This window comes from Pelophylax lessonae (assembly GCF_965119305.1).
Source record: "Pelophylax lessonae genome assembly, chromosome: 8".
NCBI lineage: Eukaryota > Metazoa > Chordata > Amphibia > Anura > Ranidae > Pelophylax > Pelophylax lessonae.
The window spans coordinates 297458252-297485505 of NC_138775.1; the positions used below are offsets into that span (position 1 = coordinate 297458252).

The 27254-nt window shown below is 47.9% G+C and overlaps 1 protein-coding gene across 1 annotated transcript in view; it reads right to left on the reverse strand.

Annotated features, from left to right (window-relative positions):
- Positions 1 to 27254, reverse strand: part of TPR (translocated promoter region, nuclear basket protein) — a 240379-nt gene that overhangs the window by 88014 nt on the left and 125111 nt on the right. Inside the window, exons 42-48 of the mRNA XM_082266381.1 lie at positions 25821 to 25961; positions 25562 to 25727; positions 23409 to 23575; positions 20644 to 20796; positions 19332 to 19448; positions 13087 to 13290; positions 2517 to 2692 (exon numbers count right to left, since the gene is read on the reverse strand). Of these exons, the coding sequence (XP_082122507.1) occupies positions 2517 to 2692; positions 13087 to 13290; positions 19332 to 19448; positions 20644 to 20796; positions 23409 to 23575; positions 25562 to 25727; positions 25821 to 25961 (1124 nt within the window). The remainder of the gene's footprint in view (positions 1 to 2516; positions 2693 to 13086; positions 13291 to 19331; positions 19449 to 20643; positions 20797 to 23408; positions 23576 to 25561; positions 25728 to 25820; positions 25962 to 27254) is intronic.

Here is a 27254-nt window from a genome sequence, read left to right on the forward strand (position 1 = left end):
CACGCCCCCGGCATCTACGGGACAAAAGGACGTACATGTATGTGATTTTGCGTAGCCAGGCCGCCCTGCCATAGTATATATGCGGTGGGCAGTCCGCAACTGGTTAAAGTAGCGCAGTTCCAAATAGCAAATATTTGCCTGGTGGTAAACCTTCTGGAGCTGAAGCGGTTCATCTTCTAGATCAGGGGTCAGGAACCTATGGCTCGCGAGCCAGACGTGGCTCTTGATGGCTGCATCTGGCTCGCAGACAAATCTTTAATAAAGGGGGGCGTGTCAGGACGTGAGCGCCCTGGACGTGTAGTCCCAGAGCTCCGCTGCGTCTACCACTCAATCTAGTGCCATCTGCGTAGCTTTGCCCGGTGCCAGGGAGATTTCTGCACCCATCGACGGCACACTGTGGGCTACCCACCGCTACCCTCAGTCTCTGGGTGACCGGATTGCCACGCTACGGACCCCGCGGCCTACTCGGGGTACCGCCGCCGGCTCATGTGCTGTGCATCTGAGGGCCTTGGCAATCACCGCCCTGTAAGGAGACCTGCCATCCGCTCCCTGTGCCCCGACAGACACGATCTCCTTCCCCTCTGACATCCGGGGACCCACGGGAGCTGCCTCTCACATCCACTTCTGAGGCCTTCAGCGGCCGGCCGCCATTTTCTCAGGGTATATACTCCCCTCTATCACTCGCAGGCCTGCAGGCGCTTCACCACTCCGGCCTCATTGCATACCTGCCTGCTCCGCTCTCTTCCTGACCGGAGTCCAGGCACTTTCACATGGCTCCATCTACTCACTGTATAGCTGCGGCCCATGAACATGAATATTAAAGGTTCCCGACCCCTGAAATATAGTGTATTACATTTGAAAATATGTGGTGTTCATGGCTCTCTCAGCCAAAAAGGTTCCCGTCCCCTGTGTAATGATATCTTGCACTGGATATACCATTTTGTTCAAGCAACCATTTTGTTTGAAGCAGCCATGACAGTTTACAAAGACCCTCACTCACACAGCCCCTCACCCTACCTCCTCGAGCTAACTAAATGGAGAAGAGTTTCTACTTCAAAGAAACGGCCCTTCAAAGAACCTTATCTCAGCACAGACAGGACGCCTGGCAGATGTGTAGGACAGGATAGGCCGGGTCATAAAATGGAGCCACTTCATTAAGGCTAACCAGAGCTGTGTCGTAAATGCCACAGCCCAGCTGTTCATTAGAAATGTACCAATACATCGAACAATCCATACCCAATTCATAAATGCAGACAGGAACATGACACATTAACAAAAAGTATATATTTGGATGAGAAATAAAATACTGAACGGAACGAGATCATGCATGATCACCTTATCACATATAGAATAGAAGATAGCAATAAGATATTCCCTGTGTGATAATATATTCATGTTTAGTATCTTTTGAAGCCAAATCACATGATGAATGATAAACTAGCAGTTTAAAGAATGTAACCATTACATATTTCGAGATATTGAGAGTGGCATAACTGTCTATACGGGAGGTTCCTTGGTATTGTCGTAAGCTTTAGGGCCGCCCATGGCCACTGTGTTTATTGGTCAGGGACATCTGGTAACACCCCCTGCGGTCTCAGAGAAAAGGAGAGAGGCAGATGGGGTTAGAGAGTTCTCATGGTTACATCAAGAAAGGAACATCTATCAAGTTTGATAACTGATCACACATGCTCAACTTCTGAACACTGAAAACCCAAGGACATTGAATGCAAGTATTATTCTTTCTAAATTCTACCGTATTTTTCTAAATTGCTGGATTAGGTCGCCATTGCTTTGAAACACTTTTTTCTGTAAATATTTTATTTGCACCAATTTTAACCTTTTTATTATCAAACTTTATTTTGAAAAGTGTTAATCTTGTCCCTAAGCTCTTAATGCAAACTAACAACGAACCTATCTCTTGAAGAGTGCTACTGTATAGAATAAATCCTCTGAACATTCCTGTCTGTGGTGACAGTGCGTGTTACAGACGATTATTCTAAAATCATAATTGGCATTTCTAAAATTACGAGCGTCCGCTGGGCTCATAATAACGTAGCGGTGGTGGCAGTGAAAGGGTTATTTGCTTAAATTAGCCCAGTGACAATCGCTCAGCCTGCTGGCATTTAGATTGTGGTCCCGCAAGCTGGAAAATCTATGTGCCAGGTGCAGCTGAGAGTGGCATTGTTACGCAAGTGACGGCAGGGTGTGGGATTGCCTGGTCCTTGGTCACGAGTTAGTGAGAAGGGCAGGGATCTGATACCCGCCACTGTCACACCCTGGTCTAGGGGGAAGGCAAGTCTGTTTAGCTTTAAACCATGGCAGCCCTTAAGCTGCTGCCCCCCCCCCCCCCCCCACCAACCATGCAATTTATATACAAACTACCTCAATCTAGAGGTAAAAGCCCCCAAAGGCTTTTGATAATACCAAAAAGGATATCTAAAGAAACCACCACAGGTAATGTTATATACAGCCAGCCTTTAGAACGTTTTACAGATCTGGGTTCAGATGTTTGATACCTGAGGATCTCCATGACTTGTTCTTCAGACTTCCCTTCTTCACTAAGAGACATATTGAGAGCTCCTTCCTGAACAGAGGTCACCATCTTCCTACTGAGGGCCTCAATCTGGTCATGTAACAGTCTGTTCTGTTTTTCCAGGTCTTCACAGCGGGACCGATTCTTGGACGCCTCATCCTATAAAAAAATTGTATACCAAAAATTTTCATGCATGAAAAAAAATGAAATAAAAAATTATATATAACTAAAGAAATCCTTCCATTTTTTGAGACACTTCGTAGCATAGGTTCACTTCAGGACCCTCTTGATCCTAAAACTTGGTATTTTGGGAATTATCCCAGAAAACAGAATTCCAGCTGGCACTAATGTGGACAAGGGCCTTATATATTTAGGCCAAAAAACGGAATTTTTGTAAAATCTTACCTGTAAAATTCCTTTCTCTGAGTCCTCCGACAGTCGCCGCCTCTTCATATTCGTCACATATGGGGTATTAGACTTTGCTCCGAAGGAGTAGCTAGGCAACAGAATATGTTAACAATAAAGCTTTAACATATCCCACCCTCAAGGGGTGGTCCCCTCAGTCAATACCCTCCTACTTCCTGCAACCATATCTCAGTTTTAGTGGAATAGCAGTAGAGTATACATTCAAACCCCAAAAGAGGGGCGGGGGCGGCGACTGTCGGAGGACTCAGAGAAAGGAATTTTACAGGTAAGATTTTACAAAAATTCCGTTTTCTCTTACGTCCTCCGACAGTCGCCGCCTCTTCATATTCGTCACATATGGGGACGTCCCAAAGCAGTGCAAACATGAGGGGTGGGAAACGCATCCGCGCCGAAAGGCAACGCAGTCTCCACATCAAAGAAAGGAACCTTACCAAAGGAAGGAAACCAGCTGGGCAACAGCAAAAATAAGTGCTCAACAGGAGCAACAACCCAGGAAAAGACAAAAAACCAGGGGATACAAAACTTATCCCAACAGCCAGGAGTCCCCAACAAGGGACCCTAGGGAACAGCCGCACTAAGAACCTTGCGGCCAAAGGAAGCATCCGCCGATGCCTGAACATCTACTTTGTAGAATTATGTGAAAGTGTGTACGGTCGACCAAGTCGCCGCCTTACACACCTGGGCTACAGAAGCCCCATGACGACAGGCCCAAGACGTACTCAGAGATCTAGTAGAGTGCGCCTTCACAGGCACAGGGGGAACCTTCCCCTGCAAGGCATAGGCCTGTTCAATGGTCTGCCTGATCCATTTGGCAATGGTAGAGGCGGAAGCCGCCATGCCCTTCCGAGGACCCTCTGGAAGAACAAACAAGGAGTCCGTCTTTCGAAAAGACTCAGTCGATTTAAGGTAAACCCTAATCGCCCGAACAACATCCAGAGAATGCAATCTCACCTCCTTTGGATGTTTAGGCTTCGTGCACAACGAAGGCAAAACAATATCCTCGTTAAGATGGAATTCCGAAACTCGTTTCGGCAGAAAAGAAGGATTAGGTCGCAAGACCACCTTATCCAAATGAACAACCAGGTACGGAGACTTGCAGGACAAAGCCGCCAGTTCCGACACTCTGCGAGCCGAAGTGATCGCCACCAAAAAGGCGACCTTTTTGGACAACATAGACAACGAGATCTCCCTGATCTGTTCAAAAGGAGCACGTTGTAACACAGACAGGACTAGATTCAAGTCCCAAGGGGGCAAAGGATCCCTCCTAGGAGGAACCAGATGCCGCACACCCTGAATAAAAGTGCCAACCAAGGAGTTGGAAGCCACGGGACGTTGAAACAGAACGGCCAGCGCAGACACCTGACCCTTTATCGTAGCCAGCGCCAAACGCTGATCGACACCCGTCTGAAGGAAAGACAGCACACGGGAAACCGAGTACGTGCGGGGTGAAAACCCCCTGGACTCACACCAGGCAAAATAGGCCTTCCAAGTACGGTAATAAACCTTTCCCGAGGAAGACTTCCTCGCGTTGATCAAGGTATGAACAACCTCTGGAGAGAGACCCTTCTCCTTCAGGACCTCGGTCTCAACAGCCAGGCCGTCAAAGCCAGCGACAGTAAAGCAGGATGGTAAATCGGTCCTTGAGACAGTAGATCGTCCCGAAGAGGCAGACGCCAGGGGGCGTCGACCGCCAGATTCACGAGGTCTGCGTACCAGGACCGGCGAGGCCAGTCCGGTGCCACAAGAATCACCGTGCTGCGTTCCGAGTGTAACCTGCGAAGGAACCGGGACAGCAACTGAATCGGTGGAAACGCGTACATCAGCCTGTACTGATGCCACGGGGCCACTAACGCGTCCGACGCGTCTGCCCGAGGGTCGCGCGTCCTTGCCACGAACCTCTTCACCTTGTAGTTGAGGCGAGACGCGAACAGGTCCACATCTGGAAGACCCCACTTCGCGCACAACATCTGGAAGACAGCCGGGTGGAGAGACCATTCCCCCTGATCCAGGGTCTGGCGACTCAGATAGTCCGCCTGCCAGTTCTCCACTCCCGGAATGTGAACCGCCGTTATCGCCGGGACATGAGTCTCGGCCCAAGACAGAATGTCGGCCACTTCTCGAGCCGCTCGGGCACTCCTGGTGCCCCCTTGGTGGTTGATGTAGGCCACCGCCGTGGCATTGTCCGTCTGCACCCGAACCGGGCAGCCCTGCAGCCGGTCCGTCCAGCGATGAAGACAGAGCCTTATCGCACGCAATTCCAGAATGTTGATCGGGAGGGAAGACTCCCCCTCCGACCAGGTCCCCTGGGCGGACAGAACGCCCAGAACACCACCCCAGCCCGACAGGCTGGCATCCGTGGTGATTATCGTCCACGAGATCGGACGAAACGACTTGCCCCCGGACACCAACGGGGACTGGAGCCACCACAGAAGGTTTTCCCTGGTGCGATGACTCAACGAGATCTGAAGATCCAGAGATTGAGGTCGCCCGTCCCACTTGGACAAGATCTCCGCCTGGAGACCCCGCGTGTGAAACTGCGCGAAAGGAATCGCCTCGAAAGCCGAGACCATCAATCCCAGACATCTCATACACGTCCGCAGAGACGAGTTCGGAACGTCCCTGAGGGACCTGACTTCCTCCTGAAGAGTCCTGAGTTTGTCTTCCGGCAGGAAGACCTTCGCCTGCACCGAGTCCAGTATCATTCCCAGATAGGGAAGACGAACCGACGGACTCAGTGTCGACTTTGGAACATTTATCGTCCAACCGAACTCCTGCAGAGTTTGCATCGTGACAGACAGGTCCTTCTCCAGACCCTGACTGGTCGCAGACCGAATCAGAATGTCGTCCAGATACCCCAGGACAGAAATGCCCTGGGCTCTCAATAATGCCAGAACCGGTGCAAGCACCTTGGTGAAGACCCGCGGAGCCGAGGCGAGCCCAAAGGGCAACGCCACGAACTGGTAGTGATCCTCCGCAATGGCAAATCGAAGGTATCTCTGATGACCCTCGAATATGGGGATGTGAAGATACGCATCCTTCAAATCGATGGAGGCCATGAATTCCCCCGGAACCAGGGCAGCCACCACCGAGCGCAGGGATTCCATGCGGAACTTGCGAACCCGCACAGAGCGGTTCAGAGCTTTCAAGTCCAGAATTGGACGAACCTTGCCCTCCTTTCTGGGCACGGTGAACAGATTGGAATAAAACCCCCGAAATCTGTCCCGATGAGGCACCGGAACCACCACTCCCTGAGCCCTCAGGTCCCGCACCGCCAGGTGCAGATCCCGCAGGCGCTCTGGAGACAGTTGTAGATTTGAGGGAAAAAATCTGCTCTCCGGCCGAGAGAGAAACTCGATCTTGTAACCAGATCGAACGATTTCCAGAACCCATCTGTCCCGCACACGGGCCAACCAGGGCTGAAGAAAACCGAGCAAGCGTCCCCCCACCCCAAAACTGGGTGAGGGCGCCCCTTCAGGCCGAACTGTTATGGGCCGCAGGTCCGGATTGGCCGGACTTCTGTTTCCCAGACCAGGGTTTCTTCTGAGAGCCCTGGCCCTTGAACGGTTTGCCCTTGTAGTGCGGCCGAAAGGCACGAAAGGACCCCTGAGGGGGCCGAAAATGAGCATGCTTCTTCCCAGAAGCCCCCTTAGCCTTGGGGAAATGGGGCAAGAGAGTGCTCTTACCCCCGGTAATCCCCTTAATCAACACATCCAGGGACTCCCCAAAAAGGCGAGACCCATCATAAGGCAGATTGGCTAAGGTTTTACGTGAAGATTGGTCCACCGACCAACATTTCAACCAAACCAGGCGGCGAGACAACACCGCCACGCTGTGCACACGCGCGGCCAACGGAATCAGGTCCAGGTCCGCATCACACAGATACATGACACCCTGGTGGATCTGATCCACCATATCCAGGGTCGCCGCCGAGGCCGAATCGGCCACTAGGACGCGCCTAAGCATCTGCGTCCAACTTGCGATCGCCTGGGCCGCCATGAGAGAAGCAAACAGAGCCTTAAGCATAGAACCCGTAACAGAATAAGTATGACGGGCAAGAGACTCCAGTCTCCTATCCGTGGCATCACGGAAAACAGGGGATCCCTCTGCAGGGATCGCAGTGGCTTTGTTCAAAACCGCAATAGCATGATCCACTGGCGGAGGCACACACCACCGTTCATCAGTGGCAGGCGAGAAAGGATAACGCAGCTTAAATTTACTTGGTACCGCAAAAGGCTTGCGCAAATCGCGCCATTGGTCCTTAACAGCGCGCTGAAAATCAGCATTGCAGGGAAAAACCTGCGGCGTCCTGCGTTTTCTCTGCGTCCCATAAGCCGCCAAGGCAGCTGGGGGACACACCTCGTCCTGCAAACGTAGCGTCTGCTTAATGGAAGCAATCAACTCATCCATGATTGCAAGCTCTTTAGGCGAGCCAGGGGGAGAATTATCAACCCCCTCAACTTCAGCCTCTACCTCAGACCCCACTAGATCAAGAGAGGAGCGGGACCCCGATAGGGGGGTCCCCGCCAGAACAGCCCCATCACCTTCACCCTCAGAATCAGAGGACAGAGCAACTCTGGGCCGTTTAGTAGATTGAGCAGCCACCAGCATTTGCACCTGTGCAGCAAGGCCAGCCACAATAGTGGCCAAATCCCCCCCTGGGGGGGAAACAGCGGTCCCCTGGCTTTCCACCAATACTGTGGGAAACTTGCCCTCCTGAGAATCCATTGCCCCTGTATGCCAGACAACCAAGGGTTAACTGCCCCCTTACAGCAAGCGCGGCAAGCGCAGCCCACCGCACCACACTCAGGCACAATGAGAACTTACCTCACATGGCGTGGGGAACCCGCACAGGCGAACAAGCCGCTGCACATGAGGCAGGGAGAGTCGCAATTCAAGACGCACACAATGGCGGTTCAGAAACCGCACAGCGTCCGGTGAGGTAGCCACCTCACCAATCATCCCTGCACCGAACAGGGATGGGTCGTTCACCGTGCCAGGAGCGTTACCTGGCTGAACGCTCGATGGCAGACTGGGAAGCCACTGACCCACGACCTGCGACCAGGGGGATCAGCCCGAGACCCAGTCCGCATGATCCTCTTCGTCCGAAGAACTAACTAATGCTGACAAAAATAACAGCTAAGTAAAGGTAGAGAGAAAACTCAAACAAAATATCAAAAAGAAGAAAGAGTCTGGGACAAAAAGTCACAGCACAGAGAGAGCCAGCCACTCCTGACAAGCTAGACATTAAAACTGAGATATGGTTGCAGGAAGTAGGAGGGTATTGACTGAGGGGACCACCCCTTGAGGGTGGGATATGTTAAAGCTTTATTGTTAACATATTCTGTTGCCTAGCTACTCCTTCGGAGCAAAGTCTAATACCCCATATGTGACGAATATGAAGAGGCGGCGACTGTCGGAGGACGTAAGCGAAATTGATTTTACACAGGGCCTACTCCTCCAACAGTGACTCAATGGCAGGCGGCCATTAATGATATTCTGAAGCGGGAGGAGCTCAAATATAAGCATAGGGGTTACCCCAGGGCTTTTTTCAGCGGGAATGCGGGGGACTGCAGCACTAAAAGTATGTAATGGCAAGGGGTGCTGGAGCGTCTGATGCCGGCCTGCTGGGGGATCTATTGTTACTGACTGGTGGGGGATCTATTGATGCTAGGGGGCGTCTTATGTTGCTGAGGGGTCAATTGTTTCATTTATACAGTGACTGCATTTTTTTTTTTAAGCGCTGATGCTTTAGTACTGGTGTCACTGGTCCCCCAAAAAAAGTGTCACTAAAGCCACGTACACACGTACCGATTGTCGGCCGTAAATATTCGGCCGACGACCGATTGTAGGCTTGTCAGTATGATGCTTCCGACAGCCGACCGCGCATTTTCGGCCGAACAGAATCGGTCGTGCAGACTTTAAAATTTTTGTTGGCCGTCACCAGAACGGCCGATTGTTCGCCAGTCAGTACAGAATTCGGCCGACAAACAGCAGATTAGCAAGACTGGGCATGCTCAGAGAAGAAAAAACACAGGGAAAGTTAACCATCACATGACATCACTTCTGCAGTCGGCTGTTGTTGGCCGACAAAATTCGTGTGCAGTCTTTTGCACTTTTCAGCTGACAGGACAGCACCGGACAAGAGACGGCCGATCGTTCGGCCGACATTCGGTACGTGTGTACGGGGCTTTAGTGTCAGATTTGTCCGCCGCAATGTTGCAGTCCTGCTAAAAATCGCCATTACTAGTAAAAACAATTAAAAAATTCCATAAATCTGTTTGTAGACGCTATAACTTTTGCAGAAACCAATCAACATACGCTTTTTGGGATTTTTTTTATTTTTTTACCAAAATGGAGATGCCAACCAGACACCAGAATCAAGAAACTGAGGTCTTTGGAGACTGGGTTCGAATTCTGAATTGCCTAGAATAGGGATCATGGGAGAGGATAATAGGGAGATTGATGTGTAATGGAAAGCCTCCCTGGACAGCTGTAATGTGTTTCCTAAGGTAGGATGATTACGAAAAACCTTTCGCAGTGGCAAGACAATCCACGGCCAACTCTGCCATGTTGCCTGAGTCCCCCAAATCCATGGCCACCCAATGCTTTGCCTTAGTATGGCAATACCGGTCAACCAACCTAGTGAGGGGAGCTGCTCTATAGTAGGCCCTAAAATCAGGTAAGCCCACACCACCCAGAAGATGGAGAAGATGGAGAAGGCATGGTTTCCAATGTGACCAAACTCTCAGAACATGGGGTTTATGCGTTTGAAAAAAAGAGGGAGGCAAACTGATAGGGAGAGCCTGCATCAGGTAAAGAATCCTGGGTAGAACCATCTTAAGGGCACTACAGCGAACAAACCATGTCAAAATGAGCGTGTGCCAGTGAAGTAGATCAGCCTGCAATCGCATAAGCAGTGGGTCAAAATTGGCCGCATAAAAGGGCAACAGGGTCAGAGGTAATGTTAACTACCAGCTCTTTGATCTTTATGCACAAGGCACTATCGATACTGGGATATATATTTGGATATTTCAGCTATTACCCTCACATCCCCACTTTTTTACGCTTTTCATCTCTTGTCTAGCGATTTGGTCCCCTACCTTATTTCCACTCCACTTTGGTTTATTTCTTTTTCTACCCATTCACCTTGGTTCAGCTTTTATTTTGGGTCACTCTGGTTTCTCCCCATACTCACTCTATGGTCTTCACCCATTCACTTTCACCTGGCTCCTTATAATTACTGATACTCGCACCATCCTCACAACCTCTATGTGGTATCCTACTTTGATCTTTTCACCATGCTTTCAATTTCTGGCTCTAGGAGTTTATCCATCTTCTCAATATTCTTCATTTCCAATACTCCATTACTTTGTGTAATGCAATGCACATTCAGTGCTATATATATATATATATATATATATATATACTTAATTTCATTATTGATACTCTATGAGATGACTTATTGAGATGCTTGTTATTCCTCTTACTACCCAGATTCTCTTACTGCAAATTCTGTGTTCACCCTCGTGCGTGCCTGGTACTGTTCCTTCAACTCCCGGGCCAGACGATATGGAGGTCCTTCTATGGCAAATTCCTTGAGGCTACAGCCCTTACTCTATTGTTAGCAATTCCATTTAAAACAACATATTTTTAATTGGGTGTCCATACTAACAGATACATTGTGATTTCCATTTATTCTCCCCTTTATAGTTAATTCATTGCACCAGCTCCTGAGGAAGTGTTACAAATACACGAAACACGTCGAGCATACATGATGCAATTACTATGGAGTATCTACTACTTTGTTATGGAATGTTTTAGAATCCAATTTATACTTTTATGCTATGTAATTGGTTGTGATATGCTAGGTTATTGGGATTAATGAATGTCATTATTGCATTTATTATGTTACCATTGTGCATGCAAAATAAATCAGATTACATGTGTACTCTTCATGTTTTTTTTGTTTGGATATGTATGCACATATATTTTTCTATATATACAATCTTTATGGTCATCTCAACCACACGCCTCATTCAAAGTCCCACACAATCCCCCTTTGTTTCAATTGATATTAGGGATGGAGATACAATATTTGTAACCTCATTTAAAGTCCCGCCCCCTTTTTCCCCCCTTTCCTCATGTTAACTACCAGATGACAGATGTAATCAGTCACCCAGCGGAAGGAAAAGGAAGGACCAAGGCCATCAACCATGGCCTGGCCTAACAAGATCGAGAGCAGATGACTTAGACAAGTTGATTTGAAAATAAGATAGGGTGCCCATAAGTACTTAAAGCGGAGTTCCACCCATTTTTAATAGTTTGGATTACATAGATGTATGTAATCCCCTTTAAAACGACTTTTACCAATGGAAACTTTTTTCTACTTTGCTAGTAAATACCTTAATTTCTGCTTTATTCCTCCTCTCCTCACTTCCGGGTCCGATCGGCGATGACGTCATTCGGCGATTTGCAGTGTGTGCTGGGATGTATTCCATTCCAGAAATCTCGCAGTATTACCCAGGAGCTGATCTGTACTGAGCCGTGACCTGCCCCGCCTCCTCTCAGTGAGTTGTACTGTATGCATTGTATTCAGGCCGTTCTCTGCCCCGCCTCCTCTAAGTGAGCGCGGACTGAAAGCATTATATCCTCACTGAGCTCACTGGGCGGAGGCGGGGCAAAGCACGTCCTGAATACAATGCATACAGTACAACTCACTGAGAGGAGGCGGGGCGGAGGCAGGGCAGGTCACGGCCTGAATACACACAGTACAGCTCCTGCGAGATTTCTGGAATGGAATACATCCCAGCACACACTGCGAATCACGGAATGACGTCATCGCCGATCGAACCCGGAAGTGAGGAGAGGAGGAATAAAGCAGAAATTAAGGTATTTACTAGCAAAGTAAAAAAAAGTTTCCATTGGTAAAAGACGTTTTAAAGGGGATTACATAGATCTAAAGTTACGAAAATGGGTGGAACTCCACTTTAATGATTGTAAAAACTTTGGCAGACATTCCAGCGGGTCAGTCAAAAAGAAAATCAGGTCGTCCGCAAAAGCAGCGACCTTATGAACCCCAGATGACTTCTGACATCCCGCAATTCCGGGGTCCACTTGAACTGTTCAAAGAAAAGGTTTTAAGGAGAGAATGAAAATTAAGGGCGAAAGGGGGACAACCTTGGCAGGTTCCATTTGTGATCATGAAAAAAATCTCAGAACGCGTTTCGTTGACCTTGACAGCAGCTGAGGGACAAGAGTAGAAGAAAGAAATCCAACACCAGTCCAATATGTTCCAAGGTTGCACAGATAAACTGCCAACTGACCCCATCAAAAGCCTTCTGAGCATTCTTAGACAGCAAGAGAAGGGAGTGGCAGGCAGTTCTGGCAGCATGGTTCAGATTCGTTGAGTAGCATGTTGTGTGGACAGAGTTTTAAAGAGAAAGTAAACTTCCCTGGTTTGTTGTACCTATAGGCAAGCCTATAATAAGGCTTACCTATAGGTACTGTAAATATCGCCTAAAGATATTTACTGTATACGCCTCTGATGACATCAGCGCATGCGCTCCTGAAGGACCAGCCGCCCTTGCCGTTTTTTCAGCGCCCCTGTGCTGTGACCAGTAGGCTACCTCGCGCATGCTGGAGGGCTTCGTTCTAAGGTATTTCACAATGAGCTCGTACGTGATGCATACTAGCTTATTATGCCATTGTCATGCAGGTTCTTTTTATTTTTTTGGTTTGGTTTCCCCATGGTTTACAACCTCTAATTTATTTGGGTCTGATTGGAAATATGTTAAACTGGGGAGAGACTAAAAGCAAAGTGTGTAAAGAAATCAGTGAAAGGGGTGGGGGGGGGGGGGGGGGGGGGGGGAGCGCGTCATGGTTTGGAGTTGGGCCTCTTATACAGGTACATGGCAGAGTTAATGCAAAACATGCGCTTCCCTCCCTGCGTTCATCACCCAATCAGCCAGCAATTTTCATGCATGACGGGATGTGGTTCTTGGTTTTTGTCTTTTCGGGCATTCTTGTATTGCATTGAAAAATGTGAAAACATTCAATAAAAATTATCCGATAGTAGTAAATAAATGTAAATGAAGAAGGTCACTGCATTATATTATAAAGCCAATTACCTTTAGTATTCGCTCTCTCTCCTCCCAGGAAGCTTTGCACTCCAGCAGCTGGGACTGAGCTTTCTGAGCCGCCTCTTCTGATTTCTGGCGGGTGGCGGCAGCATTGCTGAGCTGTTCCCTGGCAGCCTGAAGAGCTTCAATATCGGCGGCATGGAGCATTAATTCCCGCTCATACTTGTTCTGCGATTCTGTGGCAATCTTCGCCTTTAAAATAAAGAAAGGGAGCAATCACATTCAGTGCAATGTGGCCACAAGAAAGTATATGGATTCATCAGGAAGGGCGGCCTTCCTCTCTGGATTAATGAAATCGCCATCAGTATGAAAAAGCTGACCCTCCCTGCACAAATGACCTTAAGAGAAACTGGAAGATCGGCACTTTTGGTTAACATACTTTGCTCAGATCCCATATGGCGGCACTTTTACCCCCTTCCTCCCCAGGCCAATTTTCAGCGCTGTCACACTTAACAATTGCGCAGTCATGCAACACTGTACCCATTTCTAGCATTTTCCGAGACAGGTAGAGCTTTCTTTTAGGTGGTATTTAACCACTTTCTGCAAAACTACGTACCGGTACATCATTTTGTTGAAGTGGTTGTATCGGGGTGATACCTGCAGCTAGAGACATCACCCCGGTACTTTTTTTTTTTTAGAGCCGGCGATTGGCTTTCAAGTGATAACCAAAGCAGCTTCGCATCCACTCTGCAGTTATCACAGGCAGCAGGTGGGGACGTCCCCTCCTCCAGCTGCTCCGCCCGGGGCTCTTCCGTCCCACCAGGAGACCCGAGCGACCAGCCAGCACATCCGCCGGCTGGACGGAGTCCCAAACAATGCCAGAATCCGTTAAACCATTTCTCCTAAGATTTTCTTAGCGTTTGCAGCAGCTGCCCACATTCACACTTTTTTATTTTTATCAACACGTTGTGTAGCGCGGGTTTAAATTTGTTTATTTAAAGCCAGAATCAGCTTTGATTGAGTCCCCTGTTCCGGGTTACTACATCGTTTACTCGGCAGCCAATTTTAAAAAAACCCAAGGTAATCAAAAATACAAATTTTGGCGTTTTGAAAACATTGAAGTGCAGTGGAGAGGTTTGGGGTCTTATAGACCCCCGATCCCTCCATAAAGAGTACCTGTCACTGCCTATTACTGTCACATTCCCCCCGATCCCTCCATAAAGAGTACCTGTCACTGCCTATTACTGTCACATTCCCCCGATCCCTCCATAAAGAGTACCTGTCACTGTTACATTCCCCCCGATCCCTCCATAAAGAGTACCTGTCACTGCCTATTACTGTCACATTCCCCCCGATCCCTCCATAAAGAGTACCTGTCACTGCCTATTACTCTCACATTCCCCCCGATCCCCCCATAAAGAGTACCTGTCACTGCTTATTACCGTCACATTCCCCCCGATCCCTCCATAAAGAGTACCTGTCACTCCTATTACTGTCACATTCCTCCCAATCCCTCCATAAAGAGTATCTGTCACTGCCTATTACTGTCACATTCCCCCCGATCCCTCCATAAAGAGTACCTGTCACTGCCTATTACTGTCACATTCCCCCCGATCCCTCCATAAAGAGTATCTGTCACTGCCTATTACTGTCACATTCCCCCCGATCCCTCCATAAAGAGTACCCGTCACTCCTATTACTGTCACATTCCCCCCGATCCCTCCATAAAGAGTACCTGTCACTGCTATTACTGTCACATTCCCCCCGATCCCTCCATAAAGAGTACCTGTCACTGCATATTACTGTCACATTCCCCCCGATCCCTCCATAAAGAGTACCCGTCACTCCTATTACTGTCACATTCCCCCCGATCCCTCCATAAAGAGTACCTGTCACTGCTATTACTGTCACATTCCCCCCGATCCCTCCATAAAGAGTACCTGTCACTGCTATTACTGTCACATTCCCCCCGATCCCTCCATAAAGAGTACCTGTCACTGCATATTACTGTCACATTCCCCCCGATCCCTCCATAAAGAGTACCTGTCACTCCTATTACTGTCACATTCCCCCAATCCCTCCATAAAGAGTACCTGTCACTGCCTATTACTGTCACATTCCCCCCGATCCCTCCATAAAGAGTATCTGTCACTCCTATTACTGTCACATTCCCCCCCGATCCCTCCATAAAGAGTACCTGTCACTGCCTATTACTGTCACATTCCCCCCGATCCCTCCATAAAGAGTATCTGTCACTCCTATTACTGTCACATTCCCCCCGATCCCCCCATAAAGAGTACCTGTCACTGCTTATTACCGTCACATTCCCCCCGATCCCTCCATAAAGAGTACCTGTCACTCCTATTACTGTCACATTCCCCCCGATCCCTCCATAAAGAGTACCTGTCACTGCTATTACTGTCACATTCCTCCCCGATCCCTCCATAAAGAGTACCTGTCACTGCCTATTACTGTCACATTCCCCCCGATCCCTCCATAAAGAGTACCTGTCACTGCTATTACTGTCACATTCCCCCCGATCCCTCCATAAAGAGTACCTGTCACTCCTATTACTGTCACATTCCCCCCCGATCCCTCCATAAAGAGTACCTGTCACTGCCTATTACTGTCACATTCCCCCCGATCCCTCCATAAAGAGTACCTGTCACTCCTATTACTGTCACATTCCCCCCCGATCCCTCCATAAAGAGTACCTGTCACTGCCTATTACTGTCACATTCCCCCCGATCCCTCCATAAAGAGTACCTGTCACTGCCTATTACTGTCACATTCCCCCCGATCCCCCCATAAAGAGTATCTGTCACTGCTATTACTGTCACATTCCCCCCGATCCCTCCATAAAGAGTACCTGTCACTGCCTATTACTGTCACATCCCCCCCGATCCCTCCATAAAGAGTACCTGTCACTGCCTATTACTGTCACATTCCTCCCGATCCCTCCATAAAGAGTACCTGTCACATTCCCCCCGATCCCTCCATAAAGAGTACCTGTCACATTCCCCCCGATCCCTCCATAAAGAGTATCTGTCACATTCCCCCCGATCCCTCCATAAAGAGTACCTGTCACTCCTATTACTGTCACATTCCCCCCGATCCCTCCATAAAGAGTACCTGTCACTGCCTATTACTGTCACATCCCCCCCGATCCCTCCATAAAGAGTACCTGTCACTGCCTATTACTGTCACATTCCCCCCCGATCCCTCCATAAAGAGTACCTGTCACTGCCTATTACTGTCACATCCCCCCCGATCCCTCCATAAAGAGTACCTGTCACTGCCTATTACTGTCACATTCCTCCCGATCCCTCCATAAAGAGTACCTGTCACATTCCCCCCGATCCCTCCATAAAGAGTACCTGTCACATTCCCCCCGATCCCTCCATAAAGAGTACCTGTCACATTCCCCCCGATCCCTCCATAAAGAGTACCTGTCACATTCCCCCCGATCCCTCCATAAAGAGTATCTGTCACTCCTATTACTGTCACATTCCCCCCGATCCCTCCATAAAGAGTACCCGTCACTCCTATTACTGTCACATTCCCCCCGATCCCTCCATAAAGAGTACCTGTCACTCCTATTACTGTCACATTCCCCCAATCCCTCCATAAAGAGTACCTGTCACTCCTATTACTGTCACATTCCCCCCGATCCCTCCATAAAGAGTATCTGTCACTCCTATTACTGTCACATTCCCCCCCGATCCCTCCATAAAGAGTACCTGTCACTGCCTATTACTCTCACATTCCCCCCGATCCCCCCATAAAGAGTACCTGTCACTGCTTATTACCGTCACATTCCCCCCGATCCCTCCATAAAGAGTACCTGTCACTGCTATTACTGTCACATTCCTCCCCGATCCCTCCATAAAGAGTACCTGTCACTGCCTATTACTGTCACATTCCCCCCCGATCCCTCCATAAAGAGTACCTGTCACTGCTATTACTGTCACATTCCCCCCGATCCCTCCATAAAGAGTACCTGTCACTCCTATTACTGTCACATTCCCCCCCGATCCCTCCATAAAGAGTACCTGTCACTGCCTATTACTGTCACATTCCCCCCGATCCCCCCATAAAGAGTACCTGTCACTGCCTATTACTGTCACATTCCCCCCGATCCCCCCATAAAGAGTATCTGTCACTGCTATTACTGTCACATTCCCCCCGATCCCTCCATAAAGAGTACCTGTCACTGCCTATTACTGTCACATCCCCCCCGATCCCTCCATAAAGAGTACCTGTCACTGCCTATTACTGTCACATTCCCCCCGATCCCTCCATAAAGAGTACCTGTCACATTCCCCCCGATCCCTCCATAAAGAGTACCTGTCACTCCTATTACTGTCACATTCCCCCCCGATCCCTCCATAAAGAGTACCTGTCACTCCTATTACTGTCACATTCCCCCCGATCACTGCATAAAAAGAGTACCTGTCACTCCTATTACTGTCACATTCCCCCCGATCACTGCATAAAAAGAGTACCTGTCGCTGCCTATTACTGTTACAAGGATGTTTACATTTCTTGTGACAGCAAAAAAAGTGATCAGAAAATAATTTTTTTTAAAAAGGAGGTGTGTAAAAATAAGAAAAAAAAAAAAATGTAAAGCGCCCCCATCCACCAAAGAAAACGCATATGCAAGTCGCGCCTGCAAATGTAAACAGTGTTCAAATCACACTTGAGGTATCGCCGTAATCGTTAGAGCGAGAATAATAATTCTAGCAAAATAACTCTAAACCGGTAACCATTAAACATTTTTTAAAGCGTTGCCTATGGAGATTTTTAGGTACTGTCGTTTATCGCCATTCCATGAGTATGTGCAATTTTAAAGCGTAACATGTTAGGTATCTATTTACTCGACCTAACCTCTTTCACAATACAGTATACATAAAAACTGAGCTAACTTTACTGTTATATAGCATCTGTGCTATATTATAGCATTTCTTCTATAGCATCTGAGCTATATTATAGCATTTCTTATATAGAATCTGTGCTATTTTATAGCATTTCTTCTATAGCATCTGAGCTGTATTATATCATTTCTTCTATAGCATCTGTGCTATTTTATAGCATTTCTTCTATAGCATCTGGGCTATATTATAGCATTTCTTCTATAGCATCTGGGCTATATTATAGCATTTCTTCTATAGCATCTGGGCTATATTATATCATTTCTTATATAGAATCTGGGCTATATTATAGCATTTCTTATATAGAATCTGGGCTATATTATAGCATTTCTTATATAGAATCTGGGCTATATTATAGCATTTCTTATATAGAATCTGAGCTATATTATGGCATTTCTTATATAGAATCTGAGCTATATTATAGCATTTCTTATATAGAATCTGGGCTATATTATAGCATTTCTTATATAGAATCTGAGCTATATTATGGCATTTCTTATATAGAATCTGAGCTATATTATAGCATTTCTTATATAGAATCTGGGCTATATTATAGCATTTCTTATATAGAATCTGAGCTATATTATGGCATTTCTTCTATAGCATCTGGGCTATATTATATCATTTCTTTTATAGCATCTGGGCTATATTATAGCATTTCTTCTATAGCATCTGAGCTATATTATGGCATTTCTTCTATAGCATCTGGGCTATATTATATCATTTCTTTTATAGCATCTGGGCTATATTATAGCATTTTTTTTTGCAGGTAAAACAATATGCTATTATTTGTTGTTGGGAACCTGTAAAGCATTGCACCCATGATCAGTAAATTGTGGGTGTAATGCCACGGTCCTGCAGCCTCGTCAGCCTATCGGTCTCCCTGCACCTCTGATATAGGCAGGCAGTTACACTGACAGGAAGTTTAATGAACTTCCAGAGCGCTCAACAGTGCCGTGATAGTTCACTGAGAACTACAAACTGATAGCTGCAAAGGCTGCTGGACCTTGTAGTGTTCCCATTCACAGAACACTGATTGGATGATGTGGCTGGGCAGGCGGAGCTCCGCACGACCATGTTTTTTTTTTTTTTTTAGACTGTGACAGCGAACGGGGAAGATGATCCCCTGCTAGCTGTCAAAATGGGGGAACGGGGGACAGTGCATATGTAACATGTTATGCCCTGAATAAGGGTGTAACATTGTTAATGTGAATTTCTCCTTTAACACAATCAGAAGTATTCGATTTCCTTGGATCCCATAGATTTTTTTTTTTTTTTTTTTTAGACCAGAGCCCCAACAAGATGAAGCCAAGTCCTTTCACCATTAATAAAATGTTCAGATCTTTAAGTTTCAAAACTCACTTGTTCTTGACAGTCCTGTTTGGCCTTCTGTTCGTTACTTGAAGCAGTTGCAGCCCTCTGAAGAGCGGATTGGACTTCCGCTTGCAAAGTGGAGAGACTCTGTTTAAGCTGCGATAACTGAAGAAATATAGACGTAACAAAGGATAAGTAATAATGTACACACATACAGCTTACATGAAGGCTACTGCATTGCCACTGCTAAACAGAGAAACAAGCAGAAAGTAACTTGCATATAGAACAGAGGCAGGAGTCCCAAAAACAGTCCATAAAATGAAGAACATGTATCAATCTTTATTGCGTCTTGTTCTCTTGTTTTTATTAACCACTTGCCTATTGGACACCTAAACCCCCCCTCCTGCCCGGGCCAATTTTCATCTTTCAGCACTGTCGCACTTTGAATGACAATTGCGCGGTCATGCAACACTGTACCCAAATTAAATTGTTATTTTTTTTTCAAACAAAATAGAGCTTTCTTTTGGTGGTATTTAATCACTACTGGGGGTTTTTTTTTTGCTGAAAAAAAAAAAAAAAACTTTACAGTGGATTATAAAATTTTTGCAAACATGTAATTTTTCTCCATTGAGGTGCGCTGATGAGGCGGCACTGAAAGGCACTGATGGGTGGTGCTGGTGGGCACAGATGCCCCACTCCTCTTCGGGACCGACGTCACTGACAACAGCAATCGGCTTTTTTTTCTCCTCCCACTGACAGCATGAAAAATCTGATTGCCGGTTGCTGTTTCCATCACATGATCAGCTGTCATTGACTGACAGCTGATCACATGGTAAAGGTGCTGGACTGGCCCCTTACTCCAATCTCATGGACTCGCTGATCACAGAGCGAGCCGTTAGCTCCGCAGTAAGCACCCAGACAGCTCATGCATGGAAGAACATACATAGATGCGGCAACTAAGGTCCGCGCTGTAGCCGTGTTTACAACAGCAGACCGCTGATTGCCACCATTACCAGTAAAAAAAATCTAAAAACGCTACACATTTTATTGGCTGTGTTTTTGTTTTAAAAAATGTCGCTCTTTTTGTTTATAGCACAAAAAATAAAAACTGCAGAGTTGATTGAATACCACCAAAAGAAAGCTCTATAGTAACGCAGTGCCGTATCGCAAACAAAAATGACCTGCTCATTAAGGGGGGTAAAAGCCGTCCGGTCCAAAAGTGGTTGAAGTCCAAAACCTCTACTGAATATTTTCCTGAATAGCCAGTTCCTGGTAAGGTGTGACAATGCTGCCCCAGAGTTGACACTCAGCAGCACGCTCTCACCCAGGACCGCTATGCCTGAAATAGTAAGATTCATACCTGCTGCTCCAGATTCTCCACAACTTTATGTCTCTCATCTCTAAGTTCTTGCTTTTCTTTCTCCGCTTCCATCAACTTCTTCTCAAGCTGTGACTGGTACTCTGTTGCTTCTTTCATGCGTGTTTCTATGGTTTTACGTGTTTCGTCAGTGACCTATTAAACAGAAGAACAAAATCTAACAAAATGTATAACAGCTGCACAATATTTTGAGTGGAGGCCAGTGGAGGCACTGGCAGAAAGGGGTGGAGGTCACTGAATGAAGGACAGTGGAGGGATTGGCAGAGAGGGGTGGAGGACACTGAATGGAAGCCAGTGGTAGGATTGGCAGAGAGGGGCAGGGGACACTGAATGGAAGCCAGTGGAGGGATTGGCAGAGAGGGGTGGAGGACACTGAATGGAAGCCAGTGGTAGGATTGGCAGAGAGGGGCAGGGGACACTGAATGGAAGCCAGTGGAGGGATTGGCAGAGAGGGGTGGAGGACACTGAATGGAAGTCAGTGGAGGGATTGGCAAAGACAGGTGGAGGACACTGATTGGAAGCAAGTGGTGGGATAGGCAGATACAGGTGGAGGACACAAAGGTTGGTAAGGTGGATAAGTTTGGCAACAGCATATGATGGACTGAAGGGGGATAGCCTATGTACTGTAAACCAATGAGGAGGGAATTGCAGTAATCAATGCTAGAGATAACCAGGGAGTGAATTAAAAGGTGGTGTCATTGGGTTAAGGGGCGTATTTTGACCCACCTATTCCCTGGACATGCAGGACTTTGGTTTAGGAGGTTGCCAGGTAACATATTCCATACTTGAACTTGTCCAATGTTAGGCCGTTTTTTTGGACGAAAGTATTTACTCTTCTGCATTGGCTGTTTAGAATCCATCTACCTAAAGATCCTTGGTTTGTTCTGCAGCATTTTAAACCATCGGGCCTCTCCAAATGACAGCTTCGGCTATCACACTGGGGGAGATTTACTAAAACTGGAGCACTCAGAATCTGGTACAGCTGTGCATGGTAGCCAATCAGCTTCTAACTTCAGCTTCTTCAATTAAGTTTTTAAGCCCACGTTCATATTGGTCCGATTTGACATGTCAAATCACATGTCCAATCGGAGCCAACGGTCGCCAATGGCACCGTATGAATTTGTGCGACGCCGACTTGGCGGCACTGTACCGATTCTCAAAAGTAGTTTCTGTACTACTTTTGGCAACTTTGGGGGCGATTTTATTAGATATCTGTGCATGAACCCGCACAGATGTCTGAAATCACCCCCGAGGTTGGACTGAAAATGCCAGTGTGAAATTGTGCGAATTCAGCTGAACGCGTACGATTTCAAACCCGCCTCAGTGTGAATCTAGACTTAAACCTGGAAGATTATTGGCGACTATGCAGAGCTGCACCAGATTTGGCATCACGCAGTTTTAGTAAATAACCCCCACTGTGTCCTCAGACAAATTGTTTCTTCCAGGCTCCTGCAATCAATTTTTAAGCTATTTTTCGGAGGTGGAAACCGAACTGGATGGCTTCTTTATAAAACAAACCTCTAACTAGCGTCCTCCTCAATAGTCATGGCAACTTTCTTAAGATATGGGACCCACGGCTCTCATAGCGCCATCCCGTTCTTTCTACACAATATCCACCTGACTATTAGAAATCATTATGATGGTTGTGAGCCCCTGCGTCAGAGGGAGAAATATTATGAGCATATATATTAATGCAGCTCTGCGTTTATTAAAGTTTGTTACCCCAAAATGTAATATTACACGTATGTGTGTGCGTATGTCTGAAAACGTAGTGTTTTCGGGCTTTATTTTTTGAGATCCCGCCAGCCCCCCTCCTTTGCTGTTGAAATCTGACCGCACTAAGCAAAAAAATAGATCTGTGCGGTCAGTTTGCATCCCTCCAATAGCAGCTAGGAGTTCCGGAATGCAGTCAGTGGGAGCCATAGCGCCCCGGCGTCAGTGGGAGCCATAGCGCCCCGTCCCCGGCGTCAGTGGGAGCCATAGCGCCCCGTCCCCGGCGTCAGTGGGAGCCATAGCGCCCCGTCCCCGGCGTCAGTGGGAGCCATAGCGCCCCGTCCCCGGCGTCAGTGGGAGCCATAGCGCCCCGTCCCCGGCGTCAGTGGGAGCCATAGCGCCCCGTCCCCGGCGTCAGTGGGAGCCATAGCGCCCCATCATTGGTGTCAGTGGGAGGAATAGCGCCCCATCATTGGTGTCAGTGGGAGGAATAGTGCCCCATCATTGGTGTCAGTGGGAGGAATAGTGCCCCATCATTGGTGTCAGTGGGAGGAATAGTGCCCCATCATTGGTGTCAGTGGGGAGGAATAGTGCCCCATCATTGGTATCAGTGGGGAGGAATAGCGCCCATCATTGGTATCAGTGGGGAGGAATAGAGTCCCATCATTGGTGTTAGTGGGAGGAATAGAGTCCCATCATTGGTGTTAGTGGGAGGAATAGAGTCCCATCATTGGTGTCAGTGGGAGGAATACCCCCGAAAGCCAGACAAAAGCAAGCAAAGGGCCACACCAAGCCCTGAGGCCGCAGGTTGGAGACCGCTGCTCTAACATCGTAAATTGTACATTTCAGAAGCAGATCTGGCTTATTAGACCCCCTTCCCTCTCTGTTTCTACAATAAGTGTTTCTAAGAGAAAATGCAAATGAGCGCTGAAGAGTGGAAGCCGCCATTCTGCGGGATCAATGTGAACACCGAATAACCTGCAGATTCTTCCAGAACTTTCTACAACAAAGTGGATGCTGAAGTTTTACATTACCTGCTTTTCCTTGTTCAGAGACTCTTCCAGGCCAAGGACCACCTCCCTGTACTGCTCCACATTGCTGGTGGAAGTTTTCAGCCTCTCCTTCAGGTCACTGATTTGCTCTGTAGCCTGCTTCAGCTTATTCTTCAATTCCTCCAAATCTTCAGCGTTTGCTTCCTTGTCTAAACAAAAAACAATGAGCGGTTAAACGCGCACACAAATTAACCCCTTCACGAGGACAGTACGCATATACACGGCCTCACTGGGCAGGGCTTTATTTTTTGAGGGGCTGCATATGCGTAATCTTTGTGCTGGGAGCGCAACGCACAGCGCGATCCCATCGAGAGCCCTGGTCAAGTACTAACGATCGGGACCTGGAACTCCCGCATCCGGGTCACCTGAAAGCTGTGATAGCGCGCGCGCCCAACCCCCCCACCCCACAGTGTGCGGCTACAGGAGTGGAGGCATCATCTGAGAATTTAGGACACATGACCCAGCAGTGTTCCACGTTCGCGGCGGCCGAATCAGATTCAGGATCTGAGGAGACAGATAAGGGGGGGGGGGGGGGGGAGGCAGGGGGCGCTTTTTGCTAGTCCATCACACAAAAAACACCTCCACCTGGGACACAAAGGACTCTAGAACCACCGTCAGTGCATCAATAGATGGTTGGGAACCGGAGGCCTCCGCAGCCTCAGAGGGGATCAGGTGGGGAAATGTGCCCCAAAGACTCCATGAGTCAATAGGGGGAACCCCACAAAAAAAGTTGTAAAAACACTGCTTGCTAAGGGACACCCCCCCGGTCGCCGGTAACAGAGAACCAATCAATCCTCAGCAGAGAGGGCAAGGACCCGACCAGACTAGCCACCAAGCAGAAACAGGCACATGCAGCCTCCAGGATAATCTGCACTCTGTCTGGTGATCAGCACCAGGGGATGAGGGGCTCCCACCACCGAAATTGCCACCCAGAGGACTCCACTGTCATGGCCTCCGCCATTTTCATTCGCAACACACAGAAAAATGGCCCGTCGGACTACACCAACATGGCCGCCGTGCAGAAAGCACACAGGCTACAAGAAAATGGCGTCACCACAAGGCTCCCAGGAGGGATCCTAGGCCTCAGAAAATGGCAGAGGCAGGAAGGGGGGCCCTAAAAGGAGCCCCCCACCAGGTACAGCTCCCACTGATTGTCCGGTTGCTCAGCCCCCCCCCCCCCCAGCACCTCGCCCCCACCCCGCAGCCCCAGACCGCTGAATAGGGTGCCTGACGGGAAGGTGGGGAACCCAGGGGTCCGACGATCCTATGGAGGGGCCAAGATCCACCCCAAAACCCTCCAGGGAGAGAGGGGGGAGCTAGTTACTTACCATACCAGGAACCAGGCGGCGGGCACCTCTTCAGGAACCAGGCGGGCACCTCTTCAGACAGAACCTCCTTTTTCTCGAAATGGGGGGGCTGTCGGCCAGGAGGAATGCTGCGACTCGGACTGAGACCTGGTTGTATACAACCATGCGAGGCGTTTAACTGGCAGGCCAGCCCCTGGCCGGTGGGACTATATTGCGGCCGACCTAGGTCTGCGTGCGCTCGCTGGAGAGACTGGGGTGACCACTGGAGTCAGATTATCCAACGCGTCACCCCGTCCAGCAGTTGATTGTAGTAGGAGAAAAAAAAAAAAATCAATCCAAAAAGGAAAATAAAATTGCCAGGACCAAAGATCCCAGCAAGGAAATAGAGGTCCTTATTCCTGACTAGGCAGAAAAAAAACTGAGTACCTACAGAAAGGAGAGAGGGAGTTTTTTAGATTGGTTGAGACGAAAATATCTCCATGGTGGTGGATGACTGGATAATCTAATATATATATATATATATATATATATATATATATATATATATATATATATATATATATATATATATATATATATATATATATATATATATATATGTGACCTTTGAAGCGGAAATTTGGATTGTCACTGTGGTGTTGATACACTTTGGGTTTTTAATTTATCACCTAATTAAGGGTTTATTTTTTTTTGTTTTTTTTTTTTTGTTTTTTTTTTTATGTCTGAAGCGCTGCACTGTTTTTTTCATTTAATTTTGATCACTATGTTTTAGCTGCTGAATGGACCTCTGAGCGCAATTTCTTCTATTTTTATTCTCCAATATATTACCTTCTGCGGATGGCTGACTCGAACGTGAGGCCAGCTGAGCTTCGAAATTGGTCAGCTGTTGCTTCAACGTAGCGATTTCTTTGTTTGAATTCTTCAGAAGCTCCTTGGTGCTGTTGTGAAGATTTAACTCGGATTCGCACTGTCTCTTGAGATCCAGGATCTGAACCTAATAAAAAAAAAAAAAAAGCCCACAGATGATTTCAGTGCTCCCAAGGTGTGGGAAAACACGATTGTCTGTCCAGAGATTTGGAATACTTACATCCTGGTTCTTGCTCAGCAAGTGTTTCTGTTCTATTTCATGCTCCAACTTCTTCTTCACATGCGTCAACTCTTGTTCCAGTCTCTCAATCTGGTTGTTGTATCGTTGCCTAAATTCTGTCTCTGACCTTTCCAAGGTGACCTTAAAAAAAAAAAAAAAACAGCATGGTTAGGCTTTAAAGCGGAGTTCCGGCCTCAAAATCGAAAAAATTGATTTTGGACCATCTGCTTGCCGAGTCACCTGAAAATGAAATGGATGCTCCTGATTATTTTTTTTTGTTCCCTTATTATAGAAGAAAATATACTCACCTTCCTTCCACTTCCTACCTCTGCGGCCGCGGCCCACGCCGTCTCTTCCCGTTTGCGATGGCTCCTGGGAGCTGAACGTCATCGCTCCCAGGAGTCAATGCGCCTGCACCGGCCCCGCTCGTCACTTCTGGTGCAGGCGCAGCATGCCCAGAAGATGTTTAGCAGGGAATGCCGCACCTGCACCGGAAGTGACGAGCGGGGCCGATGCAGGGAATTCTGGGACTCAGACGTCACCGAAGAGGACACGCTGGCTTCAGCTGCCCACACCTGAGATGGCAGCGCTGGAGAAGAAATTTCCAAGGCAAGTGCAACCTTGGACAGTTTAGAGGCTATCCATTATGGAATGTACTAGTCCTGACTGTTCCGGGGGTATTTGTATCCAGTGCTTTAAGTGGGCCGGTATGCACTGGTACTCAGTACCACCACTTCAAAATATGGCTCTTGAGCATACCGCCACCTCTCCGTGCGCCTTAGTGTACCAGTATGCTCATTTTGGACATCTGCGCCCCCTCAATTGCCCCCCCCCCCCCCCAAGAATATTTCCCACTCCAGAGCCAGACCAGTCACCACCAGTGAGTCCCCCTGCTCCGGAGGGGGGGGGGGGTGCTCTGTGGGGACCCTGATGTGGGGGGGGGGACAAAATTTATAGGCTATAATAGAGTACCGGCTCCTCTTTTGGGCCACTTAAAGCACTGTTTGTATCTAAATTTCACCCCCTGAAGCCGGAGCGCCGTTTTAAGCTGTAGTCAATCTAGTGTTTGCTAGCACCACTGAGATACAATTATGCCATCTACCCTTCTATAAAATTTAGGAGCACCTGGTACAGTCAAATAGCTTGAAATGGATATGAAAAGCTTCTCGGGTGAACCCTTTCGCTGTCACCACAGCGGCGGGGGGGGGGGGGGGGGGGTGGTGGTTTGTTGACACCACGTGTGTACATCTGACAGACTCCTGCCTGTCAGATAAAAGCATTGGGGAGACTGCACTGCCACCGATTGCTTCCACACCCCCCTGGTAACGACATACCCACCATTTATCCTGGGCTCTGCTTGCCCATCAGCAGGCCCAGGACCGACAGTGGTTGCTGCCTGGTAGAGGGGAGGGAGAAGAGTGGACACATCCGTCC